Source organism: Coloeus monedula, assembly GCF_965178545.1.
Source record: "Coloeus monedula genome assembly, chromosome: 2".
NCBI lineage: Eukaryota > Metazoa > Chordata > Aves > Passeriformes > Corvidae > Coloeus > Coloeus monedula.
The window spans coordinates 66,557,503-66,584,792 of NC_138782.1; the positions used below are offsets into that span (position 1 = coordinate 66,557,503).

Sequence of the window (27,290 nt, forward strand, 5' to 3'; positions counted from 1 at the left end):
AGTTGAAACAACAACGATTAGCATCTCCAGAGTTATAAATTCCAGAGAACTTGAAAACCCAAACACGCAGACAGCTAACTGTAACCAGAGTCAACAAGGACAGATATATCAAAGCAGGCAGTTCAGGAAGACAGTGTCTTGTGACCTTGAGAAGAGGGCTAAATACTACCCAAGCTTTGTGCCTTTACTTCTAAAACAGTTGCTGTAATTTAGAATTGCAGTCCTGGCATATGTTACAAAAATACTTACAAGAAACAGAAAGAAAAGATTGCATAATGCAATATTTATCCTTTTATTAGGCTTGCACAACATTCATTAGCAAGTATAGAAGCAACATAAATATATCTGGAAACACTGCTCTGGAAACAGTTAAAATTTATCTTCAAGTCATAAATGAAATGGATTGGCATGTACTCGTTTTATAAAGCCGTTGCTCAATTTGATGGAACTGGACAACTAATCCTGACATGTCATAACTCTGAAATGCAGTTCTCTCTGTGTATCTAGCAACATGTAACCAAGAGAACAAAAAATTATACAGCATCTTATCACAGTACCAACAAAACCAGCAGTAATAGATAAAGCCAATGTAACTTTTTACATTCTTTAAAGACATGAAGAACACTTGACTCCCCCAGTATTCATTGCTCACTTATCCAAAGAGAATCTCAAACAATGCCCAAAAATCAGGTTCCACCTACCTTACCATCTGTGAAGTAACGACAATTCATTTTTAAAAATTTGACAACCACAGGCTCATCCTCTTCTGAAGTAGAGGACAGGACTCTCTCCACTGGTTTGAAAGCCTTTCTTGCTAAATCAGCATCCTTAGAAAAGAACAAGTTCAGTGAAGAGCAACAGGACCAGAATCATATACTTTCATATTTCTGAAAACTAAAATGCCAGATTCAAACAATTATTTTCCTTTTGCTTAAGGAAGAAAAGCAATGGTCATGTATGTAGGTATATATGTACACTTCCCACAGTACCCTGTATTGAAAAAAACCCCTTGTAACCTTAAGAGAAACTCCACACAAATAAGAGGCAAGAAATTAAAAAAAAACAAGGCAGGTCAGCTCACCAAAATTCAGTTATGCACTCTCATTAGGGAGAGGGCCTGCCCTGACACATCATCCACACTGAAGACCTCTGCTCACAGAGCACAGGTGTGATTCCCCATGCAGAGGCATAAGGGTAAGGTTAAACACAATTGTTCACTCCAAGCTTCTCTCCACTTATGATTAGTGATGTATTTGAAATTACTAATTACTTTAACCTCAGCAGATGTTAAAGATGTTAAAGGCAGATAAACTGCTTAAAGGTACTAAAAATCATTATGGCAAATCACCCTTCCAAAGAAAATGAAAGATCAGCTATGCTGAGGCCTTTCACAAAGATTATATCCAGCAGTCTTGTCCAAAGTCTGTATATGGGTACCACCACAATTTGTTTAACTAGAAAGAAACTGACTGCTCAGACTAAACCAACAGCCTCCCTGTTCAAGGACACCAGTGCAGGATCAAGGCTCTGGACTGCAGAGCAGCATAAAAATCTCCAGTAGGAAACACTAAATGATTTTTCATATTTAGCTTTTTATTCTTTAAAGATTATGCACTACACTATTTTCAGTAGTTTTGATAAGACTCAGGGCCCAACTGAACTTGTAATAGGTTTCCACACCCAGAATTCCCTTTATTTGGAGTTATTTTTAAGACATGGTAAACTTTGTAGTACAGCAAACTATTTTTACACAATACACTACACACAAGGCCTGTAAATGCAAAAAACCCCTGCTATTTACACAGCCTGGATTCTCAGCTTCAGAATCAGAAAATATTTTGAGAGTTTAAGACCAGTGAACCATGTTTGACTTACAGGGAGTTTATCATATTCAGCATCTGATGATGAAGGAGAAACAGGAGCACCAGGACTAGAAGACAGCCTCCCGGCATTTGTTTCTGGCACAAAGAGAATCTAAATACAAACAGGTATTTCAAAACAGTGAGGCACAAGCTTTAGAATATTATTCACTATGTTCTATTAGAAAGACAACACAATACTGATCACTCATATCTGCAATGTACACCTTAAAAACATTCAGAAAAACAAAACTAATTTCCTTATTCCAGCTTTTGTCTGCTGGGTACTCTTAGGCAAGTCACACCATCTCTCTGTGCCTCAGTTTCCCTATCGGCAAATCAAGACACTTCAATCTCCTCATGGCTGTGAAGCAGAAGTAGAGATCTGCTCTTCATGAACCAGGTGTTAGTCTCCACACTTGCATTTCCAGTCCTGGACTCTCCTAAAAAGTCTCTCTCCATTTATTTCTCGTCTTACAGGAGACTGACTCATACCCAACATAATGGCACAAAGCCGTTTCAATTTCTGTATCTAACTCTCTAATTCTTTAATGCATTATAGATTGCATTTATCCAGACTTCCCAAGAATTCAACTCCCTTACAACAGCTGTATTATCTTCTTGAGCTTGTCATCTTTAAGCTTTAGTGACAGTACATAAATAACAAGTCAGATATGGCAATTACAAAGCTTCTCCTCCACATCAATTCCAAGTAATAATCTGTTGAGTTTCACTTTGAGGGAGGGCTTTAAATTACTGTCCATTATCCTTGTATCCAAGTACCTAAAAGATACATGTAAGTAGTAAAAAGCTTTTAAATACATAGCAAATAATCATGTTTCAGGTATTTTAAAAAAACCAAATAAATAAAAGATTTACCTGGCCTGGCACAATTGTCTGTGTGAAAAGCTTATTGAGCTCCACAAGCTTGTTTGGGGTGACGTTGAACTTTAATGCTATACTGTTTATGGTGTCCTGATTTCCAGCCTGAAGAAAGAGTTGATGACTAAGATACCATACTGAACACAGCACCACACATGAACTAAAACCCATCTAACAGACTGTTTGCAGGGAATAGACTCGATGAACTCAACACCCCATTTATTTAATAACTTAAGAGATAAATCAGTATCAAAAAAAAAGGACAGAAGTATTCTCTCACACTATACAGTAGATAAAATGTAGAAGTGTTACAGATGTCCCTCTCCTTTTGTCTTAAAACTTTAAAGCAGCACAACCGTATTTAGAACTGGTCTGGCAAGGGGGACAAGGTCATACACTGCAAAGTTCACTACACCTCCAGCTGCCCCAGCACATCAGGCATTTGTGCAGTTTCCAGCTGGGATACCACCTTCCACAGAGGTTCTGTATGGTAGAGAGCATAATGCACTGAGGGCTCACACAAACATTTTGGGCAGAGCTAGCACACTGCTGCCCTGCTCCCACTAAGGGAAACAGATCTCATCAAGCACAGGTCAATTGCTTGATGACCTAAGCAACACCACAGAATGGGAGTATTTTTCAGAATAACAAAACCATTGCTTTACTAGAGAGCCATAATGCAGAAGGAAAAATGGAACTGGCAGCTGCAAGAGGCAGAGAACCTGGGTTGAACAGAGATTCAGGACATGACCCTAGCTCTCCCCATACAGTGGTATTTGAATGGTATCAATAGGGGCAATCCCTATTGAGAAAGGTGCAAACTGAGAAAGTATTAGTGCTTTCAGTTTTGTGCCACTGCCTCCCTCTCAACTTCAACAGCTCCACTTTCAAAAAGCAGGCATGAACACACCACACACTAGTACTTACTGTATATTCTATGGTACCATGGGGTTTCTGAGAAACCATTTTCTTCTCTTTCTTTTCATTGGTTTTGTTTTGATTGCCATCTAAAGAGAAAAAAAAAATCAAGTAATTGACTGTCAAGATGTTTGCCTTTCAGCATGTTTTGAAAGAGATCTACAGTATGTGCAAATTAAAGCTGTGAAGAAGAACAAGAGGACACATTAAAAATGCCTATTAGGCCTTAAAATTGCATTGTAAGGCAAGAAAACTTCATCAAGTACAGCAGGTTTAGTAATCATTCAGGAACTCTGCAAGAGTTAACGTATATATGATACCATATCAATACACAGCTGCTCCCATGGTTTCTTCTGTGATTTCTACACAATTCAGCTGCTGGATACAAGTACTTTGTACCATCAGGTGAATGTACAACCACAACAAGCACTGGCTACACACCACTTCACCACAAGTATGTTATATTGAAACACTACTTTAAACTCTGAAGGTAAAAGTGCGCAAAGAGTCCTGCAAAGCATGCATTTATACAGTCAAGCATGAGAAAGCAGAAAGCTTGTGCAGAAGACCTTTTCTATCAGCTGCAATACACAGAACTCACTGCAGCTGCAGAAACCCTTGCAAGACACAAAAGGCACTCGCGAGCTGTCAGCAGCATGAGCAGGGCAGAAATTTCCCATACTTATGACAGCACTGTGTGAGCAAAACCAAGGCTCAGGGAGGATGCAGCTGCCCAGCCAGCCCCAGCCCCACGGGGCTCCCCTCCAAACCCAGAGCCCAGACCCGCATACCTGGGGGGGGCAAGGGCAGCATGCAGCCCCAGCTCCAGGAGTGGGGATGGGGTGCCAGGAGGCAATTCATGGCTCTCCCCACCTGACCGCCCCCAAGCCCTTAGAAAGGTCCTGCTGCCTCCGGCAGGGTGCTGCAGCCTGGACAAGGTGGGGAGAGGCAAGAAGACAAGGCAAGGCTGGGCCCAGCAAAACCAGCAGCCAGGACCAGGAGCAGGGAGACACACTGTCCTCCTGGGAGGACTCTTCCTGTAGTCCGAGCCAGCAGCTCTGGAAGATCAGGGAAGAAAGGACAAGGAATGGCAGCGCAGGGCTTCTGACTTGCATTCAGGCTTTGCTGCAATCTCTGCTATTTCCAGAGAGCAAGAGGCAGATAGTAAAAGGAAGGGCGAGGACCTACCTGCCTCACTGTAATGTACACAAGAAACAAGGAGGGGCCCAGTGTGCTGCGCCTGACCCTTCTGCTGGCCCACATCCACAGCAAGATTAAGGGTGTGGGGCTGCCTCAGTGTATTCCAGAGGCTGCACAGTCAGGGACCATCTCCCTCAGTCAGAAGAGACTCACAAGAGCCCTGAACATGCATCCAGGTGTTACCACTAGCATATCCCACCCACTACCTGCCAGGGATGCAGTCATGAGAAGTGCAGTGGCTAGGGACACTACAGATAAGGCAACAGAGGCAGAAAACGTGTAGGAACCAAACACACACAATTTAAATACATGCACACAGTATACAAGGTACGAAGGACAGCGGGAGGAAGACTAGGATGATGCTGGCTTTTCCCTGATAGCATGTTGAAACACAGCATCACTCAATGATCTCAGATACTTTATCTCTGAGGCTGGACACCCACAGCGAAACTTTTTAAAATAGCTTTCATTTTGCCTTTTTCTGACCATTTGTATTTTCACCATTGTCACACCACCTTCCACTGATCAAAGTGAAAGCAGTGTGTGGAAAATTAGGTAATGGCAGCATTAGCAGGGCACAGTATTAAACCATCAGAAACACAATGACAACATGTCAGACAGAAAGACTGAGAAATACTGGATGTTTTCTTTATCCATTACCTACATACAAGGGCCAATATGGCACAGTCCTGCCTGAAGAAACTCTGCCAACTACTGAGTTCACACTGTTTTGTGTTACCAGGAGATACCACTTCAATTAGTCCAGGATAACTGTAATTACAACTACATATCACACCCATGTAGGCAAACCACCTGAACTTTTTGTGACCTTTCCCTGGAGAAAGACAAGAAAGGTAGACTTCACCTTCTAGTAAATTATTTGGTCTAGCTGGAAAAAGAAGACAAGTTTTCAGATATTTTACCCGTACTTATCTCTGAAACAGCACACAAGGTAGGAAACAGTTAAGAGCAATAATCTCACACTGATTAGACATGCGCCAGTAAGACCTTGGAGGAGTGGGAATAAAAATAAAGCAGGCCAGAGAGATATATATATAGAGAGAGAGATTTTGTACCTGTTGAATGGGAAAAAGTTTAAGACTGGGTATAGATGGGACAAATAATAATATGCAATAAAAGCAGTTTCTCTGAAGAGCTTAAAATATTTGTTATTAGCTAAACATTTTTTGTTCCAAAGCTTTGTCTTTGAAAATGAAGAGCTGACCATGACAGCAACCACTACGCCACTGTGGCACAAGACCACAAAACAGCAATACAGACAACTTTCTCCCTTACAGCTTCTTACCTAGGACACCTCTCTCTCACTCTGTGAAATATATTGTATTTTCCAGGTCCTCCTAATTGCATTGACTGCTAAGTTTGGAGATTAAAAAATACTGTCCAGGGAAATGTTATAGCCTGAAATACTGTATTCACAGGAGACATATAATATGCTCTAGTTCTTGGTTGATAGGACTGTGAGCCTGTTTGTTTAGTAGGGTCCTGAATACAAGTGTGGTACAATACAGAAGAGTGAACTAAGTATGCCCACATAGTTGAAAATCTCTAACCGCAAGACAAGAAAAAGAGAAGAAGTTCAAAAGCCAAGCTGAATTTAGATTAAACAAAATACTGTCCTTTTTTGGTCAATAAACATTAATAAATCCTAAAAAAGCTGAACAATTAGACACTTTTCTTTCACACAAGAATGTATGTTGTCTGTTTAGCTACAGGCTAAAAGAAGCAGTCACAGCCTGTGAATTTGTCTCCTGAAACCAAAATCTGACATTTTGTGTTTGGATACTTTTTTCTTCTACCCCTTGCCCCTCCATCCCTTTTTTTTCTGTCCCAGCAACAAAGGGCTGTGAACACTGTCCATACATTAAGGCTATCTACTAGTCAGGTTTGGGCAATTCAAAACCACATCCTAATTATTTGACTAGTGTGAAGTCTTACCTAGTCTGTGCTTTTGTGTATATAAAGATTTAAAATCATAAATCAAAAATTTCAGACCTTCAGAAGAAAAAATTGCAATGAATCCATTAAATCTGACAGGTACTGCTAAACCCACATACTGCACACGTGGTGGTGAGGCCAAGGTCACAAATTGTGCTGTATATGAATGGTTTACAGCAGAGTGGGTGGAAAGCCTGGCAAAGCAACACACCACAATATACTGTCTCTTCAGGTCCCTCTATCTTCTCTCATTTCTCCTCCAGGAAGCCAAACATTTTCTGACATGATCTGAATAGCCCCAAAGGCACCCAGAGCACATGTAGGCATGCTGGAAGCCTCAGGAACCACATTCCTTTCAGTCAGAACTACATGAAGAGCTCCACAGGCTTTGAAACAACTGCCTTTGGCTACTTTTTGAACTCGAACATTTTCTTAGTGGTGAAATGATTCACGGTTCTGCCTCCCAAATTTTCCTGCATTGCATGTACACTGGAGATGGGATTACACACCATGAGAAGTGACTAGGTGTTAATGCAAATTTGATCACACTGCATTTTTAGGCAAAGGGCAGAGTGGGTGGACCGAACCTCTCTGTGGTTTTGGGAAACTTGTAAAATAAGAATTATGTAAAAATAGTAAAATAATGAGCAGTGAAAAGAATGGCAAGTGAGAACAGGCAAGAAAATACGGGCTTACTGAAAACAGACAGGTCTAGAATGGGAATTTTTCTGCCCTTAATGTGTTTGTATCTCAGCTTCCTAGCAAACTCTTGACATTTTGTTTAGCAGTGTTACAGGAAACTTTACAAAAAAGAGTTACCTAAGAGTAATTTGGAAAGCAACTATTGAAGGAGTATGATAAAGAGGTCAATCAGTTTATCACCCGAAAGACCTTGAGCATTATAGGAGAATTACACCTCTGCAACTGTGTAAATAGCTCTGTAAGTAGATAGAATAGGTCAAGGAGCATCAGCAGTCTCCTGGGCTGCCCACACAGAGGACAGGCCATCACCCCTGCAGGACAATACCATCACCACCAACGCTACAGACGAACCAGCTGCCAGCCCAAATCAGTGTGAGATGTTGCAGTGCTGGCAGTGACAGCTGAACCCGCCGGGCAGGTCCCAAGCCACCAGTCAGCCTCATGTCTGGTAGTGCTAGCAGGAATGCTGAAGCAAAGAAGGGGACAAAGGACTGACCACTTTCCACACCTGGCAAACAAACTCAGTAGCCTGAGAGGATAGAGGCAACGGCATACTTGGTGCAAAAGTCCATTTTACTCATTAATTCCTGTCTTACCAAAGACTTAGGCCGCATGTAAATATGGAAATCTTTCCCCTGATTAGCCCCTTGGCTTCTAGAAATCACAGATTTCCCAGAGTAACAGCATTCACTACACGGCACTGCTCTTTCAAGACCTCCACACCAGTTCTATGCCAATGAACCCCACACTAACATGATGTGCTCATAAAGCAGTGCTTTCCTTCTTGTACTTTATAATTTCACTTAATTAATGCTATTTTAAGGGTGAACAAATAAATAGTCATTATTCACCTTCTGCATACCACTCATGATGTCACAGATTCCCAGCATCTTTTCTTAGTTATTTCACTTGTTCCAACTAATACTACGATACTGTAGACTCTCCTATTTCTCTGATCACACAGGCTGGCCTTCTTGTTAGCTTTTCTTCTCCTACTACATCCTTTTTGAGATGGAGGAAGTAATACCAAACACAGATTTTAAGATATGAAAAAACCAATAACCTGTGCTGGTGACAGAAAAGAGGGTTTCCTTAAACCTGTATGATACTAGTCATTTTTCCACATCACACATCAGTCATTTTTCCACGCTGCTCAGTATGTCACTGCTGTTTAACGAAATTCCAGGCCCACATCTCTATTACAGATTTGTTAGAAACAATAAAACTGTATTACTACAGTCTAGCCAAGCACCAGGACAAAGGAGTGAAAACCTACAGGTAGCTTAAAAGAATCTGAAACACAATAAATTAAGGGGAGAACAGTTATCACTCAGAGTAACCTAATCAGGGTACTGATAAGAAATTAAGCACACAAAGCTTCCTGGGATAGTTTCCTTATCAGTGAATGAGGTCTGATACCAATAATGGTGATGGAGTACAGTAAGTATCACTTCAGTGATTCTAAACACAGATCTCAAGAATATGAAAGTCCTACTTGGGATGATGGAAGAGGAAGACAAATCAGTTTATCTGAACAATTTTTTCCATTCCTACTTTCTACCCTGACATTTTAATAACTCTCAGCAATTCTGCTATGTGCAAAGTTGTGCATAGGATGATGCAATTGTGATTTAAAGCTTGTTTCTGGCTCTTCTCATGACTCTCTAAGTGATGAACTGAACAGCATTCACATTAAAATTATTAGTTTTAAATAAAAAGTCTTTCTTTCAGCTCCTGTCAAGCGTGGGTGAACACCACAGGGGCCAGATTCCTGGTTTGGGACACCTTCCACCCACTCTGACGTTTTAGCTGCTGCAGCCTCTGAGAAAGCCGTTACCCCAGTCTCATTCTCTCCTTTAGCCAGCTGCAGCAGTTAGGGGATGCATAAAAAGGTTTTTTGGCCATCTGATCAGACCTACCTTCCTGAAGAAAACCAGCAAGTTAGACAGAAACATTCCCTACTCAGATTTGAATAAGGTACTGCTACCATGTTAAAAGAGAAATAAAAAAATCCCTGCACTTTCTCATCAACTCAGGTATCTGTTTTTCTTTTTTGCTTCCCACTTTCCCCACAGTCTCCTGACAAGCCCTCACCTTTACTTCAGCATATTTTTGCTCTACTGAATCGTATCAGTTGGCTTCCTCCTTCGCTACTGCTGAAGTCACTTGAAACAGAAGGGCAGCTGTCATCCGTCACGACCACACTTGTGCTCCTTCATTAGTGAAACTTCTCCTGACATAGGAAAATAGCAATTCCCTGATCAGTACAAGTCCAGACACATGATTCTGAAATATCTATGCCTTGAACAACTTTTGTCCATTCTCAATAAAAACTGATTGTCCACTAATTATTTTCCAAGCAATTCTTTCAAAGGAATAAAGGGATCACCAGAAAATACAGAGCCTCAAGGAAAAATGACAATTTGTTCGAAGAACTGATAAAGATTATAGTAACTCCTTCTGCTATTAGTTATTTTTAGGCACACTTCAATAAAAATTTGACTATTAATATTCATGCAATATTTACAGACTGCAGCTTCTACACGAAAAACTGCAAATATTTAAGGAACTTAAATTCCCTCTTTATTTACTGCATTCCCAAGAAGGCTTTAGCTCCTTTGTGGTCTGACAGCATTACTTGTGAATCCTGTTCAGGAACATGTCAGCATCTAAACACATCTTTCACAAAAGTATCACCATAAAATTTCTGACTATCCACTACATCAGGTACTTAAGGACAATATAGAGTGAGGAAAATCAGCCTGTCAACAAAGCAAAGAAGGGGACAAAGGACTGACCACTTTCTACACCTGGCAAACAAACTTAGTAGCCTGAGAGGATAGAGGCAATGGCATACTTGGTGCAAAAGTCCAACAAAGTAGGGCTGAGGGAAGGAATAATTAGGCATCACAACAGAAAACATGGACATTTTAGAAAACTGTTAACACTACACATGCTGGTTTTCTTCATTTCTTTTGCTGCTTGAATACACCACAGCTTACCTGGGAAGGCTACGCCATGTAAGTCAACCAGGACAATGTCTTTTCAAATCAAACACTGCACTGTCTTGTCTACTGACTGGTGATTACAAGGTCATAGGTTGAAACCAGAGACGAAAATCACAAGGATTCTAAAGATACAGGACACATGCCCTACTTTCGTGTCTGGAGATGACATCTGCATCTGATGTGCTGCTGACTGTCAGCACTTCATCACGCAGATCCTCAGAAGCCATAGAAAAGAGCAACTCATTTTATACATGCTACTGATCCCAAGCATGACCCAACAAGTCACATCAGAGATATTACAACAGACTGAGAAAATATTAGGAAATGTCAGTATGGAAAGCTGGGAGCAAGGGTGTTACACAATCAAAAAGATCTGACTTAATTCAAATGCAGATGAAGAGAGCTGTGCTTTTCAGAGCATTTATGTTAACTTTCAACAGTGTTTTTCAAGCACAATATGGGAACTTGGTGAAGAAGAGAAATTAAAAGCCTGCCTTGAGGATATCAGGCTTGAGTTATGCAGACACCCAACTCCCTCATGCCTCTGCTTGGAGACCAAAAAATCTGCAACATGATTTCAAATGCGCTATATTGCGCTCCTTATGTACTTGGCTTATAAATACTCCTGTCTTAAAGAAGAATATCTGAAGCTAAAATGAGAATATTCTGCCTGTTCCCTGAGGGCAGAGATCCCAAGAGAGCTATAGTGAGTCACTGGGAAGGGGAGAGAGCTGATACACCTGGGTGCTGCAGAGGACTGCTCCACAGGCACTCAGGATACAAGTCCTGGAAACCGGGGTGGTGAAAGAGATAAAGGACCCAATCTGCCTGGTTGATAGCCCTCCCAGGAAACATGGAAGAGAAGGACTTGTGAGAGTCCCACTCTTTATCCCAGCACAGGATACACCATCAGGACTGCCTCTGAAGAGTTGCACATGCCCTGTGGGTACTCCAGACTAACTTCACAGGGCACCCGTGTTCAGCAAGCACAAGACCGAGCAGGCAGCTGGCACAACCTGGGAAAGCCAGACTGCCCCAGGCATGATGAGCTAGTGGATCCTGGAAGTGACGAACTTGCTAACCACAAAGACATATTTCCTTTCATTATCCCTGGAAGCAATAAGACAACTCTTTTTATTAATTCTCCTGACATGCTTCCTTTCCACCTCCTGCACATGCACACCTGTCACAGTCTCACCATGTGCTATGGGACCAATCGCTCCACAGCTTTCCTCTCTTCCTCTGGGACCCCTTTTCAGAGATGTTAAGTGCATCTGAATTTATATAATTATTGTAATTATATAGTAAATATAATTAAGAACATAAGTGCTCACTCCTTCTGAAAATTCAGGCCTTGGAAAAATAGACAGCCCTAGGAAACACACCTGGGTCTTTCAGCAGTGAGATCAGTTTTAGCTAGCCAAACACCAGCCCTGTCATTCCCTAGTCTGACCTTTGCAGAATAGACCACAAGATGTCACTACCTTAAATCTTACTTTGAGTAATTGCTGTAGTGGAATGTAACTTTGTAAATCAGCAAATCCTCGTATTTTTTCCCCTGTGACAATACCACCACTTTTAATTTTCTGCCTCAATAATTTATGCTACTGTTAAAAGGGTATCCTTGATTTCTAATCTCTGCTTGTTTCTCTCCATGTTCTGGTCTACTGAGCCTGCCAAAACTCTTTGCTGTGATATTTCAATTACACAATTAATTTAGGATAAGGTTCTTTTGGGTTTTTTCCCCCTCAAGGAGAAATATAAACAAAGCAGTCTCTCACAACTCCCTCTAGTCTCCAACATTTTCCTTCTTCCCTGAGCTGTGCTAAACAGAACTCACAGTAAACCAAGTCAGAGAACCTGAATTAACAGCAAAAACATCCCTTGTTCCAGAATACTGGGTCGTGGAGGTTCAGAGAAGGCTAACAAGGACAAGCAAAGCCATGCAACAGCTTACATGTAAGGAATGCCAAAGTTCTTAAACCTGGAAAGGAAATGATGGAAGAGTGATATTGTATCGAGAGAAAAGAACAAAGAAAAACCCAACCAACCAGCCAGAAAACAACAAAGAAATGCACAAGAAAATTCACAGGAGTCTTGGAGATGGTGAGTAGGGATTCACTGTTCACTTTCTTATACAAGAACCAGTGGCCACCCAACAAAGCCAGCAGGAGGAAGACTGCTCTTCATGCAAGCGGTAGCAAACCTGTGCACTCTTCACCAAAAGAGTGATCTTGAATTCATCAATAAACTCTCAGGCTTCTATGTAAAAAACAGATCTGCCAATTAAAAAAAAAAAATTGTATCAATTGAGCTACTGTTTACTTCCATTTCTAATTGTTTGAGTGGAGAAAGTCACACCACAGTATATAAATAGATCGATTCTCCTTCTGTGACCATTCATCTTCCTTGCTGTCAAAAGCACACCAGAAAATTACTGAAAATTCAACTGCTAGTATCACATACTGAGCTAAAATTACTTTTAATTTCTCTTTGTTCTTAGCACAGCTAAGAAATGTCTTAATTTTTACGTTCCTGGACAGTTTTCATATTCTGTCCTTTACTTTCCCATTCAATTTCCTTGCTTCCTACTTGAAACATACATTAGATTACTATCAGCAGGTGAGTTTACAGTTTGGTTTTATATATCCATATAGCTTCATTTCCTTCTAACAGCAGACTTAAAAACAGCTCAGTTTTCAGTCTCAAGATTAAGTTGCCTGTGTGCCAGTGGGATTAGCTCAGTTGCTTAGAGCATGGTGCTAATAATGCCAAGGTTGTGTTGATGGGCAGTACCTACCTACTACATACAAAACACCAAGTTTCAACTATTTGCATATTTTACTTAGTTTTACAACAAACAAAAGCTTATCCACCAAGATGAGAATTTGAAGAGGACGCCACACATGGGGAGCTTGCCCAGTGTTAAGACATTTCCATGCAAATTTTCAGAACTTAAATGCTAACATTATTACTGGTACTTACTGCTCAGATCGGTTTCTCCTGCCTGTGGACAAGGCATCCTTTCTCTGTGCAACTGTTTCTAGCAAACATCTGTTAACAGCACAGCTTGAATATAACCTGGTGGCCTAAACACTGATGCACTGGGATTCCTGATCATTTATTCTCATTCCAAAACAAGTCACCTGTAAACAGCTGCCTTTCAGTCATTAGTCCACTTTATTCTTTCCACATGGTTTCTATAACAATGTTAATAAACCAGCTTCCTGAAACTTCCCAACCAGCCACTGCCCAGGCAGTACCTTCAGTTTACACTCATATGCAAGTTATTCCAATCCTCTTGTTATTCTACACAGGCAATTATAACCAAATTGACTTCTTCCTATGCTGCTTCAATTGTGAGACCTTCATTCTGAAAGAAACATATTATTTCCCTTTTCACCCCTCCTTATATCTACACTCATTTTCGGCCTGAAACACAAACCCTAAGGCAAGGTCTCAGAACCTGAGAAAATTTAGATCCTGTTCTTACTGTTATATTAAGCAACTTAACACTGAGTAGCCCACTTTATAAATCATTTTGATTACTTAGAAAAGAAAGTACTTTACTACACAAATAGGGCTGACCAAGCTGATTACAGTTAGCTAGCTACAAGCAAAAATTTATATGGATTTTCTTTTTTTTTTCTTTTTTTTTTTATTTCTTTCTGCTTTTTTTTATGAGTAGCACCTTAATTAGGTCCTCAACTGCATCTTACTGTTCTGTAGCAGGCAATAAATACAAAAGACAAGACCAGGACTCATAAGCAGAAGTTTCAATTTTTAACTCAATATATACTGAGAAGTCCAGATTTTTAGTAATCATTAGTAAATGACCTAACTATTATGTGATGTGTGATCAGTAAATGTTCCACCATTTCATTACACGTACATTCTTTGTAAATTTTCACACTGCAGTTGCATTGCAAGCAACTTTCAACTCTGAAACAAAGTACTTCTGGTATCACGGGAGCTGCCTCTGCTGTTTCTGCGCCAGTCAGGGCAAATCTCACCACATAATGAGTAATGCAAATTGCTATGCCCTCTCTAAAATTTGTTCTTGGCCATTTACCCAGAACATTCAGAAGCTTGGTAACTACACACATGCTGCACTCCCTTCTCAAGGGTTGGCAGGGAGAACAAGTCAAAAAAAGGCATCTGCTTTCTGCCTCTAGGGAGATACTCTGGCACCTCCTGCTCCACATGTGATATACTATCTCATTAAATGGGTACATACCACTTTCCTTCTCATGGTGTTTAGGACTCCTGCTTGTTTTGACATAAATCAGAGCTACAATAAGAGGAGGTTTTGTTACTCTCACCTCCCACTCCTGCAGAAATTGAACGTCATGCAGTGAATGAGAAAGGATGGCTTTGTGTTTACAGAACACAATGGTAATCTAGTCAGCTGGATTTTATTTTGTTGACAAAAGTAACTCTGTGATACAGGACAAGTCACCTAAGCCGAACTTTTCTTTATGACGTATTTTTTAATGGAGACCAATTCCTCACATATGTTGCCTGCTTGTATTTTCAAGCAAAATCAGTGGAGTCTAGGAATATTATGCACATCTGATAGAAAGACACAACATATCATGATGGAATAAATATATGGATGCAATTCAGTGTTATGTTTGACCACTGCTACACTGCTTGTTTTCAGAAACTCACACTTTTCCCTGTTTCAGTGTGCTCAGTGGCACAACACAAATGTTTTCATCCAGTTTAGCAACTCCTGACAGGAATCGTGGTTTCCTAATCTCACAAGAGTCAAATCAACATCTTCCAACAAAAACAGGCTTCCCAGAGAAAGCATGCCAGAACCAAGCAGCCAAGCAGCAAAATTAGGTCAGCTGGGGGTTATCCCAAGAAGAAGGGGAGAGCATCCTGGGCACAGAGTATAGCAGCCAGAGCACCTGCACAACCATTGTACTGTGCTAGACAGACCTATCCCCACAAGTCTGAAAGCTGTTTACTGCAGCAACAACAGCAGAAAAGGTAAGACAAAGTTAAAAAGCAAATTACTACATAAGACAAAAATAAGGAGAAAGCAGTGTTATTTCCATTGGTCTTCAGGAACAAACAAAAAGCAGTATTAGCATCTCAGTTGTTTCAAGACAAGACAACAAGGGCTGTATCTGCAAGGCAATGTCTTATAGGGTGAGATTTGGAGACTGAATGGTGCAAATTATTACAGAACTATAGAGCCACTGAAGAAGAATGCAAGTGCTCATTGGAAAGGAAAACATGAGGCTACACTGGAGAAACCTTCTGGCAATAGGACCTGGTCAGTCATTTAGCAGTGCCTCAAGAAAAATGATCAATCCTGTATACCTTCAGGTTACTTGTAAGGGTGCCACCACAGTGCAAGCCGATATGCAATATTGAACAGTCTTGGCTGGGAGAGGGATGCTGGAGGATCCCTTTCCAGAGGATGCCCGAGTCGCACCACGTCCTCCTCGGCTCGGCGGTGCCACCCGCCGGCTGCCGGCATTAACATAACGCCGCACCGGGTGCGGGAGAGGAGCTCCTCCCTCCACCGCGGCGCTCCCACCTTCCTCAAGTAATCCAAGTCTTTTAACCACTCGCTTTTATACAAAGCGTGGCAGGGATAACCACCTCCAGTTCTGAACAGCCTTCAGAAGCTGTGTTAGTCCTTCCACCGGTACTGAGTCAACAAAATCCCCCTGACAGCATTGCAGGAATCTATTAAAGAACACAGCATTCAAAGAGGGAGTCAGGATGTCACTGTATTTACAAACTCATAAAGGCAAACACATTCAGAAGCCTCTAATGAAGGGACGTGGTGTGCAAGGAACAAATTATAATGAGATGTTATGTTCCTTCCCCCATCTCTTAGAACAATAAATAAAGAAGGATTTATTGTCCTATAAAATATGAAAGGGAGATTATTCAGAGGATAGTGGTCTTCATTCTGTTAGACTGACAGACACAACTCCTCTGGACTCAAATCATCTCATGACTCATCTAAGAACCTCCACTAAGCCACATAGTTTGGGTGTATCATGGGAATATGCAAGGCTGTTGCTCCATTTAATAATTTTTTCTTCTCATGAGAAAAATGTAAACAATTTGATAAAGTGCAGAAAGCATTTTGAAACAAACAAAAAAAAGAAGTAATTCCTGTGTCAGATTTTCATAAAGTTAGAATCATAGAACTGTTTGAGTGGAAAGGGACCTTAAAGATCATCTAGCTCCAACCCCCCTGCCATGTTCTAAACATTAATCAAAGCTGCATATTTGGACAGAAACAACCACCAAAACCCCCAAGCCCTTGAGAAAACATAACTAGAAAAATGGTTAGCAGAGAGTGAGTGCATGCTTTTTAGTCAGAGCACTTCAGAAACATCAATAATGGGAGAAGTCAGAGGGGGGAAAAAAAAGATATGGAAGGGGGGAGAGGGAAATGAGGCATATGTATTCCTAACATTAAATAATGAAGACATATGTATATGCATGGATAATCCCTCTCAGACACTTTCATATGAAAGTATATCAACAATGAAAAGATAAGGTCTTTACAGATTTGGCAGTACCTTTCCACCACTGCAGCTGACACATCTTCCAGCAGAGAATTGCTGAATGCACACCTGGCAGAACTCAGCTCAGCGAGACAGATGGGTATGTCCTCTGCCACACCATATGCAGGTAAAAGGCAAACTACTTAAACAAGTCCAGCACTTTCAGACTGCTGTGGGTGTACAGACAGCTCTCAGAAACTACTCTGGATGTTGGCAATGGAGGCAGCTTTCAGGAGAGCTGCAGTAACAAACAGCTAAGCAAGTAACCCTGCAAGTAACCCTGCGAGCTATAGCTGCAGTGGGTGAAGGCAGTATAAGCCATGGAAGTCCAATGCCACAGCAACTTACAATTCTACTCAAAAGACTTCATTTTGAAAGTTGCACAGGGAACATGGAGCTACTGCACTTGTTTCACAATCAACTCCTTTCTGCCTCTATTTAAACTTTCACTTCTGCAATTCGATGTTCCAGTTGGGTAAAAGCCTTTAGGAACAACTGAAAGAAGGCATTTAAACAAGAATGAGGTTTTCCCCTCTCTCTGGATTTGCCAGTCAAGTCTGTGCTCAGCTCAACAGCAGCATTAAATTACTTTATTTCTCAACAGAAATTCTGTGTTTCTGCAGAACCCAGAAGCTTTGCACACCTACACAATGACCAGTAACATTTCAAGTCACCCTGTAATGATGCCAGTCCATGTGAAACCCAGGAACACTTATGAAACAAACCTAAGTAAAACCTGAGTTTGTACTGACTGTTGGATCACAAGTCAAAGACAATTCAAAGACATCAAAGATGTCCTTACATTTCTGTCGCCAGCACCTCCACACTCTTCAGTGACAGGGAGTGATCCCTTTGCCCTCATCTTGCCACCCCAATTGCCAACTGTTGCAGAATTTTTTAATTTAACTCCTGAAAAACTTGAGAAACAAAATTCAGCTATCTCACAAACCCCTAAATTCCTCTAGGTACAAACCAACAAGTGCTTCTAGCAGAAGCACTCTACTAGGAATGCAGCAGAGGTTTATATTTTGGTGTGCTTGGTTTTTTTATATCAGCATACTACCAAAGTAGAAAGAATTGACAGCTTTGTTCCTTAACAGTTCTCCAGTCTTTCTTTTACAGATTTTACTTCCAGAACAGTGTGGTCAGAACTTCAGACAGAGAGAAGAAAGTTTGCCTTTAGTTTTCAAATTATGGATCTCATCACATTTTAAATCTACCAAAAGTTACAGCCTCATCAATATATCACTGTAAACCCTTGAGCTTGCTAGGAAACATTACTGCAGGGTTTATCTTCTTTATGGCAAGGCCTGCACTGCCTCAGAAAAGGCACTCTTTGGTTGTGGACTAGTCTGCATGAACACTCAACACATAGTAACATTTTTACTGAAGATTTTTTTTTTTCTCCAAAAGAGGACTCCTCCTTAGGAGTCAGCCATCCATGCACACTGTGTGACCAGTAAAGTCCGCTTTGAGGATAGCTACAATCTTCTGTTCCCTTCCTCCTCTTTGGAAAAGGATTCCTATTCTTGCAAAATTAATTGCTTGCAATTAATAAATCTAAAAAGGAATTTATAATTAATTGAGTTACTTAGACAGCTGGGGGCATGAGGGGGAAACAAGCCATCACACAAGCCCTTTGACAGCTTGTTTAAAAATATGTAGTAAATTTAATTACTTCCTTGCACTTCAACAGACAAACATAAATATGAATTAAGACTGAAGTCTTAAACAGTATATATCAAATTATAAAATAACCCTGCCAAAAGAATTGAACCCCATAAAACATTGAAGACTAATCTTAAAAATAACTAAAATAAAATGCAATAATAAACTAACTGCTGCCTATAACAACACTGAGTTTTAGAACTGAAAAACAAGATCACAGGTATTTTTGTGAGAATGAAAGTTTTAAGTTAGAAGCAGATGATATTTTGAACTGTATAATTCTATTTGCTTTTATAGGAAGGATATCCAAAGTCAATTATCCTTTTAAGAAAGGCCTACAGAATATGAGAAAAATACATTAGCAAGCTATCAAAACAAATATATTTTAAAATACTACAGCAGTAACATAACTCACCAGTACTATAGTATCTTTTAAGTTCTGTGCGTCTGATGTCTTTCAGTTGATTGTACTTTTTCTTTTTTTTTTCCTTGTCTGGAACAGTTTCCTTTTCCCCAGGAAATTTACAGTTGTCTTCAGAGGAACTGATTTGCTCCAAAATAACTTTACTTTCATCATCTTTCTCAGAAGGAGTTTTGGAAACAGCAGATCCAGGGGAATTGGCAGAGACAGTCTCGGTGGTTTGTTTGACTTGCCTTTTCTTTTTCAAACTGTGCATAAAGAAAAGAAACCCACATTAAGATTTAGCCAACCTCTAGAGACAAGCTAACTCACTTTCTCAATTGATCTTTTTAAAAATGAATTTAATATCAGAATTCCTTACAACCTTTTAAAAACCACACACTTGGCATCAGTAACTTGGTAACTAAGATTATGCTACCTCATACTCTTTCTTCCATTATATCATAATCTCAAGGATATCTTCTCAAGGATAACAAAAAAGGTAATAAAGTTTTTACTATTGTTTACTGAGGAAGGAACAGGGGAAAACAAACAAACAAACCATTGAAAAGCTGGAGTTTTTTAAAAGGACTATACATCTAAATGTAGAAACACGATACTGAATTCATGTTTTCAAGATGAAACCTGGGATAAAACAAAACCTCAGATCACAATGCACTATAACACAACAGCTAACAACAATTCCACAGTCCACTGCTTCTGCTTTAAAGAAACATCTGTTCTCATATAAACTTATTACTTTTTTCCATTTTGTCCAAGGTTATCTCCTAGAGGCCACTCATGCTACTCCACAGCTGTTCTGGCACAACCCACACTCCCTGGTATTCCAAGTGTCACCCAGGAGCTCCTTCTGCAACATGCTCAATGTGGCCACAAACTGTTTGTGCCAGAACATTTTCCAGCTGCCTAGATTTCTTCTGAGAGAAATCTTAATGAGCTGCCTATAAATCTTCTAACTTATCACTATAGCAGCAAGAGTATTTTCTTTTCAGAAGACTGCTTAAAGCACAGTTCAAGTGAGAAAGGTGCTTCAGGAATCCTAACATAGAATTTTCTGCTAAATCACCATCTATCCCACTGAGTTTGCTTAGTGAGAGCAAAGACTGACTCTATGGCTTGAGGGTCACTGTCACTAAAACAGTTCCCAGTTAATCACTGAGTCATTCCATACAAATTGAAAAACTAATCTATCTAATGGTCTTTCTCTTCAGTATGAATTCCTAGGTTTCAAGGTGCCTAGGAGAGCGAGTAGTGTATTTATCTTGTTGATGTTAAAAACTTTGTTTTGCACACAGGAAGAATCATGCATAGAAAATACAGACAACCAGTGAGTCACCACAAATGGGAAAAGGTTACATGATCTCACAGCAGCAGCTTACTAAAGTGAAAACTTAATACATTCAGTTATTAATATGATGCAGGAATTTCTGAGATTCTTTCTTCCACCTTTTAAGTTTATATGCTTTTCATGTATTTTTATAGACTACAACATAAAAATAAATACACAGAGCATTTGAAAATTTTAGAAAGACATTTCAGGCAACACACCTTTTTTTTTAAAATAAAATATTAAAACCAGTTCCAAGTTTAGAATGTCTAGACTGAAACCTCTAACAAGGGTCACTTTCTCAAACTACATGTGATCAACACTTTCCAGCAAAACACTTCAAAATACTCTTACAAACTGTGTCCATCACACATGTATGTATACATATGCCTTAATTGCTTCCCAAAATAGGAAGATTCACATCCTGCAGCCAGTCCAGTGAAGATGCTGTGGTTCCCTATTCATTCAAACCCACAGATCTGTAAGACAGCTAGTAGTAGCTGCTCATGTTCTGCCCAGCAGGAGACAGTTACTGTGTATGAAACTTTACAGATTCAGTCCTGACTACATATGAAAACACCATACGAGGATTTATAAAAGATAAAAGTGACTACATTTATATAACAAATGAAGTGTTTAGACTAATGAAAATGTGCATATGCAAAGGAAGCTTATTTTTGACTAAAAAGCCACAGCCCTTATGAAAGCCTGCTGTAGCAATCACAAAACATTACAGACACTTTGCATACACGATATGTGTATTTAGCTCTGGTGTAAATCGTGGCAAAGCAGCCCTCTACGCTGAAATGGCATATTCCTACCATGGTTATACCTGATTCCAGACTTCTAAATGAGACACATTCCTGACTTTTGACTCTGGCAACTCAATGACCTTCCAGCGTGTGTGCATATCACAGGATACCCAAATCACCTGCTTCAGTAGATGAGAACTAGCAAGCAACCACCGGCACCCCACTTCTACTCATACTGCATCAGAGACTTCTGTCTTCAGATTCACAGTCTATTTGTTTTGATCACAAACTCTGTTAAGTAAGCTTTCTGCAGTATGTATGTAGTATCTCAAAACAACAAAAAAGCCAGTAATGGAAACATAAACCCTTTTTGGCAGGGGAAAAAAAAGAATAAAGAGAAAAAGCTCTCTATAGGTCGTCCTTGTGACGACACTAACAGCTTCTGTCAGTACTTTCCTTAAAACATACTCATTTGAACTGGAGTTTCCAAAGATGCCCCTGGCAACTTTTGGAATAAAGAGCTAAAACAGAACTCGTCCATTAGTGATAGAAAAAAGGAAAGCAGAATGGAGAGTCTGAACTGACTCACTGCAATGCAACTGACTGGTTCTTGTCCTCAGTGTTTAATCTTACTCCATTCCCACTACTACAGCCCACCAGGAGCTCATTACAAAACCTGCAGCATCCCCAGCATACACAGCTGCTCCTGCTGCTGTGAATGGACAGTGCCACAGGCATCTTTCAGGTACAAGAGATCAAGAAACTGGGCACTCCATAATTTCTATTCCATCCTCATGGCACGCATCAGATTTTCAGATGGTGCCAAGCTTACTCCTGCCCACTGCTCTGTTTCAAGGCCATGACCATCCAACTCCAAAAGTGGTAACCTTGGCACTAGGAAAAATGACTTAATGAGGACCGAGTATCCAGGACATTCCAGACAGGACTCAGAGTAACTGCAATTCCACCTAGGGTTATAATCTCTGCTTGGAAGATGCTGCTTCCAGAGGTTTCTAAAGCCTGGTCAAAATTACCCAAAACGCTACAATTCACCATTCCTGAAAAGCCTTGCCTGTAATACCCCAAGGAATTAAAACAAACCTTCAACAGCATTTAAAGCCAAAACAGCAGCCTCAAACCAACCTAGTATGCTTTTTGACATTATGCACCCTCGTAGCAAAACAAAGTCCTGTATACACACGAGGCAATTCATTATTAACACACACTGGTACAGGGCAGCAGAGATCAGGCTGGGAAGAGCACAGCTGGAGGGTTTACTGCATCTTAAACTCCATCCCCCTGAGGTACCTCCTTCAGCCTCCACTCACCCTTCTCTCACACTGACCTGTATATCCCACACAAGCTGCCAGTCCTTCTCCTGTTAAGATTTCAAACCCATCACCTCCTAAAGAGGGTGGAGGCTGACAGTCTAATCTACTCTTCTCCCAGCCCTCAGGTATTTCCCAACCTTCATGACGAGAGCTGCTATGGACAATAGTCCATAAGAACACCATTTGTCAAATTATTTCTTTTTTCAACTACTTTGGAAGATTTTGAGTGGTTTTGTTCGGTTTTTAAGGGGATGTCTGGGAACAAATCCCAATATTCAGTTTTGTCCTAATAGGTATGAAAGTAAAAGGGAGCTGAACACACAAAAAAAACCTCCCAAAAACCAAAACCAAACCAAACAACAAAAAAAACCTCAACCAACCAAAACAAAAAACAAACAAAACCCACCAAAAACAAAACAAAACAAAACAAATTTAAACCCCTCAGTTTGATCAGTGTCATGTTCTGCAATTAAATCAGCCTTTCAGGCAAAATAAGATGCATAAAGTGAATGCATAAAATGTTATTGCAGAAAACGCTTGGTTTCAGTTGACAGATATGTTGTGTTCCACGAGGAAAGCTGCTGGGGGAAGAAAGAAAAAGAAAGAAACAGGGAGGGCAGGTTAAAATACATCTTATCTGCAAAAACACTCCTGTTTATGAAGAAAGTCTTACACTTCTGCAATTTCAGATAACATTTTTCAAGCTAATTGGTTCTGACAGGCAAGACATTTCTTCTGAGTTTGTACAGAGGCATCCCTTTCCAGCCCCTCAAGTGCTCTCTAGGCAACAACCAGTAAGCCATTTTCTACATTTGTCCAAATACAAAGTTTACCAGCAAAATCAAAACTAACTGCAATACGAAAATAATTAAATTTAATAAAGACTAATGATCTGAAATGGACACAGTCGCAGAGTAGGCAGGTAAAAATGCAAGGTTAGCAGCGCTTACTTAAATTAATCTGCAACTGACTGTTTAATACCTTGGGCTCTGACTTATAGGAAAAGAGCTAGTAAAGATTCCAAGAAATGGCCTACTTCATCTTTCAGACCCAACTCTGACTGCCTATGAAAGGCAAATAACTAGTGTTTACAGTAAAACAGCCTGAACTTCCCATTACACTTACAAGGTAGGTGGTTAATGTAAAAAGAAAACTGCTCAGAGAAAAGAGGTGTGATGCTATCTGCCCAGCTCTCACTGGAAACTACAAGCAACCAGTAAAGCAACTCTGACACTGAGACAATAAAGACACGGAAATCTGACAATAACTTTGTTCCTAGAAATTTCATTTTGTTTTGCTTAACATTTAGTCAGTAGAGGTATCTAACAGACAATTCAACAGGACCTCATTCAATGCATAATATCACAGTCAAAGAGCACTAGGTCCATATCATTGGATGTTCTAAAAACTCCTGATAATAAAGCATGTTTTTTATGATGCATTAGATTAATAAAACTCATACATCATGTACAATTCTTGCTTTAGAAACAAAAGCATCTAACAAAGTGGCCCTCCAAAAATATAAAAAAATGAAGGGGGAAAGGAGAAGAAATCTTTTTATCTTTCAGCTGACAGGCTGAAGTTTTCCTTTTTGAAAATTTTCCACAATGTGCATCCTCTAGAATGTGCCTTGATATCTGGCATACAATCAGCTTAACATCCTGCTCTCCACAAACAGATCATGTTCCTCAAATACCATTTTTAAAAATCTATTTATGCATATATACAATAAGATTAACAGAATTTACAAAAAAGCCACTTTAAAACACTTCAAACATCTTAATCTGTTTTGTTCCCGTTAAGATTCCAATTAATTTTCTTTGTAAAAAAATAATATGCACCCCAATTATTTTCTTCAGAATCTTAATTTAAATCTCTGCACTGACTATAACATGTACTAGTTTCTTTCTACCCTACATGCTTTTCTCCACCCATCCGTAAGAGCTAAACAAATCAAATTCATGTCCAAAAACCCCCATACCTAGGTACAGAAATCTTACAGTAAAAATCTCCATTAGTCACCCATTGGTCTGATCTTAATCAGCCATTCTCTCCCAGCCTGCACACATCATCCCTCTCCCTCTCACCCAGCACAGTGCCAGCACGACTCAGCTCCAGGCATGGCTGTGCTCTCATCCCACCCGATGTAACCTGAAGAATGAGGAAATCTCAGACAAAATAAACCATTGCTGCTTGCAAAGCCAAAGGAAGTCAGACTGCTTGCCAGACTGTAACGTTGTACCCAGACCTCCCCAGTGCGGCTACTTTCACTTCAGCACAGAAACAAATACAAAGCCATTCACCCTCAGAAATCTTCCTAAAACTGAACAGCATCCACCCCACAAGGAAGCACACTCCATGGAACACCAGCCATTTCAGGTTGGCACATGTCCTGTTTTGGAAACAAGCAAGCCACAAGGCTGTATGTTTACTATTAAAACAGACTATTAAGGCAAATGTAAGGGAGAGAACACATCTTTTGCCAGATATTTAACAATTAACCACAGAGAGGAAAAAACTACAACAAAAAAAAATCTGAAAAAATTATCAAGGACAACCGTGTGGATCCAGTATGGTGGTTGCAGACATTAAAAGCGTCCATAATCTGGTCATTCCAAAGGACAAAAAGCAACTCCTGAAAGCTCCAATATTAGTAGCACAGGTCAAAGCTGGAAATTTCCACTTTTATTGGAACACTCGTTACTGATTGACAAGAAGTACCAGCACCAGCCTTCACAGATGGTCAGCCAGCAGCAATGCTCAAGAAAGCTGGCATGCTCCAAAGAGTGAAGTGCTGTACTGCTAATCCAGGGTAAGTCTATTTTCTACCCAATACTGCCATGAGCTTAAAAACCACGCCACCACATCTGTTTCATCATCTGTAATGTGGAGGGAAAGAACTGTAGTAAATCTGTTCTGGAATTTTAGACACTACACCTTCTGATAAAATGAATTCTTAGATTAAGTAAAATACGTTAATTTCTCCTCCCCAGTTTTCTGACTTAGATCAGCGGATTTTAAATATCCCATCTAGCATCTTTTATGTTTATTTAGAGGGTGGAAATAATCCCAGTTTCCCTGGGTAAAACTCAAAGAGAGTTTTGAGCTGTCAGAAAGTTTTTATTTTCTTAATTTTAAGACTACGATGTTCCCACACATCTTAACAGACTTTCTATTTTCAAAGGCAAGAAGTATCCCCATCTTTTGTGTTTACTTAGCAAAAGAGGTTATGATGTATTCAGCACTCCGTTGCTATGACAACAATTTAATAAAATCTTTTCCATAGGAAAAGGATTCTGGAAAGCTATTTTGCTTGCTTTAGACATCTATTTGATTCTCTTCCTTATAACCTTAGTTACTGCAAGCTCTCAAAGAACAGCCTTAGGCAGAAGGCAAATGAAGAAATCCCTCCCTTCAGATGACTCCTTTAACTTTGCCAGGAGTTCACTGATTAGGCTTATTCAATTAAAGCAGCACCACAGATCTATTTTGTCACAAATACCAACTTGACTCTTAACACACTCCCACCATGCTCCTCCTGTCGTCTTCTGCTGACAATGCCAGATACTCTCTCCTACGGTGGTGTTCATTTATCACCCCAAACTGCTCCTACACATGCAAGGAATTCTTGTGGAAGTGGCTCAACAAGACACCCTCCCTGCACTAAAGCCCTAGCAAGGGAGAGACGGCCCTGCCCTGTCACCAGTTCTGGCTCCCAGTAGTGCTCCTCTACTTAGTGCCAGCCCCTCAAGCCACCACTCCCCTCCATATCAGCTGAATGAAACTGCAAGAAAAAGAGAACTGCAGTTACACAGCAAAGGAGGATGTTACAGAGAAGCTGCTCAGAAAGAGTCACACCATACTACAACTTTTTTATTTTGACAAGGACAGTAAGCTCATCAGGCTGGCTGACACACATCTCAAGTTTCTCCAAAACTGATAAACTCCTCACTCCCTGCCTCAACGGAACACTCGTCATAAAACTCAAATTCCATGAAAAAAAGAGGAAGGGCCTTTAATATTTAATTAAAATTGGGAAACAAAGTACAAGAGTTGATAACAACCCCAAAGACAACAACAGGGTACATGGAAAGCTCTGGGGGAATATGTGCTGCTCTATACAGTGATTGCTGCACACCCACTTTCTCAGATCGCCTATGTGGCAAAATTTCCTGATAGTAGAAAGCAGTTTTAGTATTGATTAAACTGACTGAAAACAGTCAGAAAGAAATTTAGTGCTCAGTGACTCAAATGGCAATAAACATTTGCAAGGAAGCAATAAAACAGTAGGTGAAAATCAATGGTCAGTTAAAGCAAAACCCACAGGAAATGTGCCATACATCGTGCAGCAGTAATGGAGCTGGAACCCACCTCCAGGGAAAAAAACCTCAAGAAGTGCTATTTTAGTATTTTTTATATGAGAAGCACCAAATTAAATTCTTTCAAGAATTACATTCAGAAAAAAAGTGAAAAGCAGATAAAAATAAATAGCTTAGGCACACTGTTTGCCAAAGATGTAAAAAGGTACAAAGAGCAAATATGAAAATTCATCATGACAGGGCCATGGAGAACACAGTGACACAGTCTTTCACTTTTGGTGGTTTGGTTGGTTTGTTTTGGTTTTAGGGGTTTGTCTGTTTTTTTCTTCTTTTGTAGAAGGAATCTACATGGCAAGCTGTTAGAAGGCTGTACACCTGTGGGCAGACTCTTGAAGGATACCTGCA

The 27,290-nt window shown here is 40.1% G+C and overlaps 1 protein-coding gene across 1 annotated transcript in view; it reads right to left on the reverse strand.

The window, feature by feature from the left end:
* The window catches only part of NCOA7 (nuclear receptor coactivator 7), a gene marked incomplete at both ends in the record, with an annotated part of 59,570 nt that overhangs the window by 19,923 nt on the left and 12,357 nt on the right, over positions 1-27,290 (reverse strand). Inside the window, 5 exons of the mRNA XM_082276714.1 lie at positions 702-827; positions 1,876-1,974; positions 2,739-2,846; positions 3,669-3,748; positions 19,151-19,404. Of these exons, the coding sequence (XP_082132840.1) occupies positions 702-827; positions 1,876-1,974; positions 2,739-2,846; positions 3,669-3,748; positions 19,151-19,404 (667 nt within the window). The remainder of the gene's footprint in view (positions 1-701; positions 828-1,875; positions 1,975-2,738; positions 2,847-3,668; positions 3,749-19,150; positions 19,405-27,290) is intronic.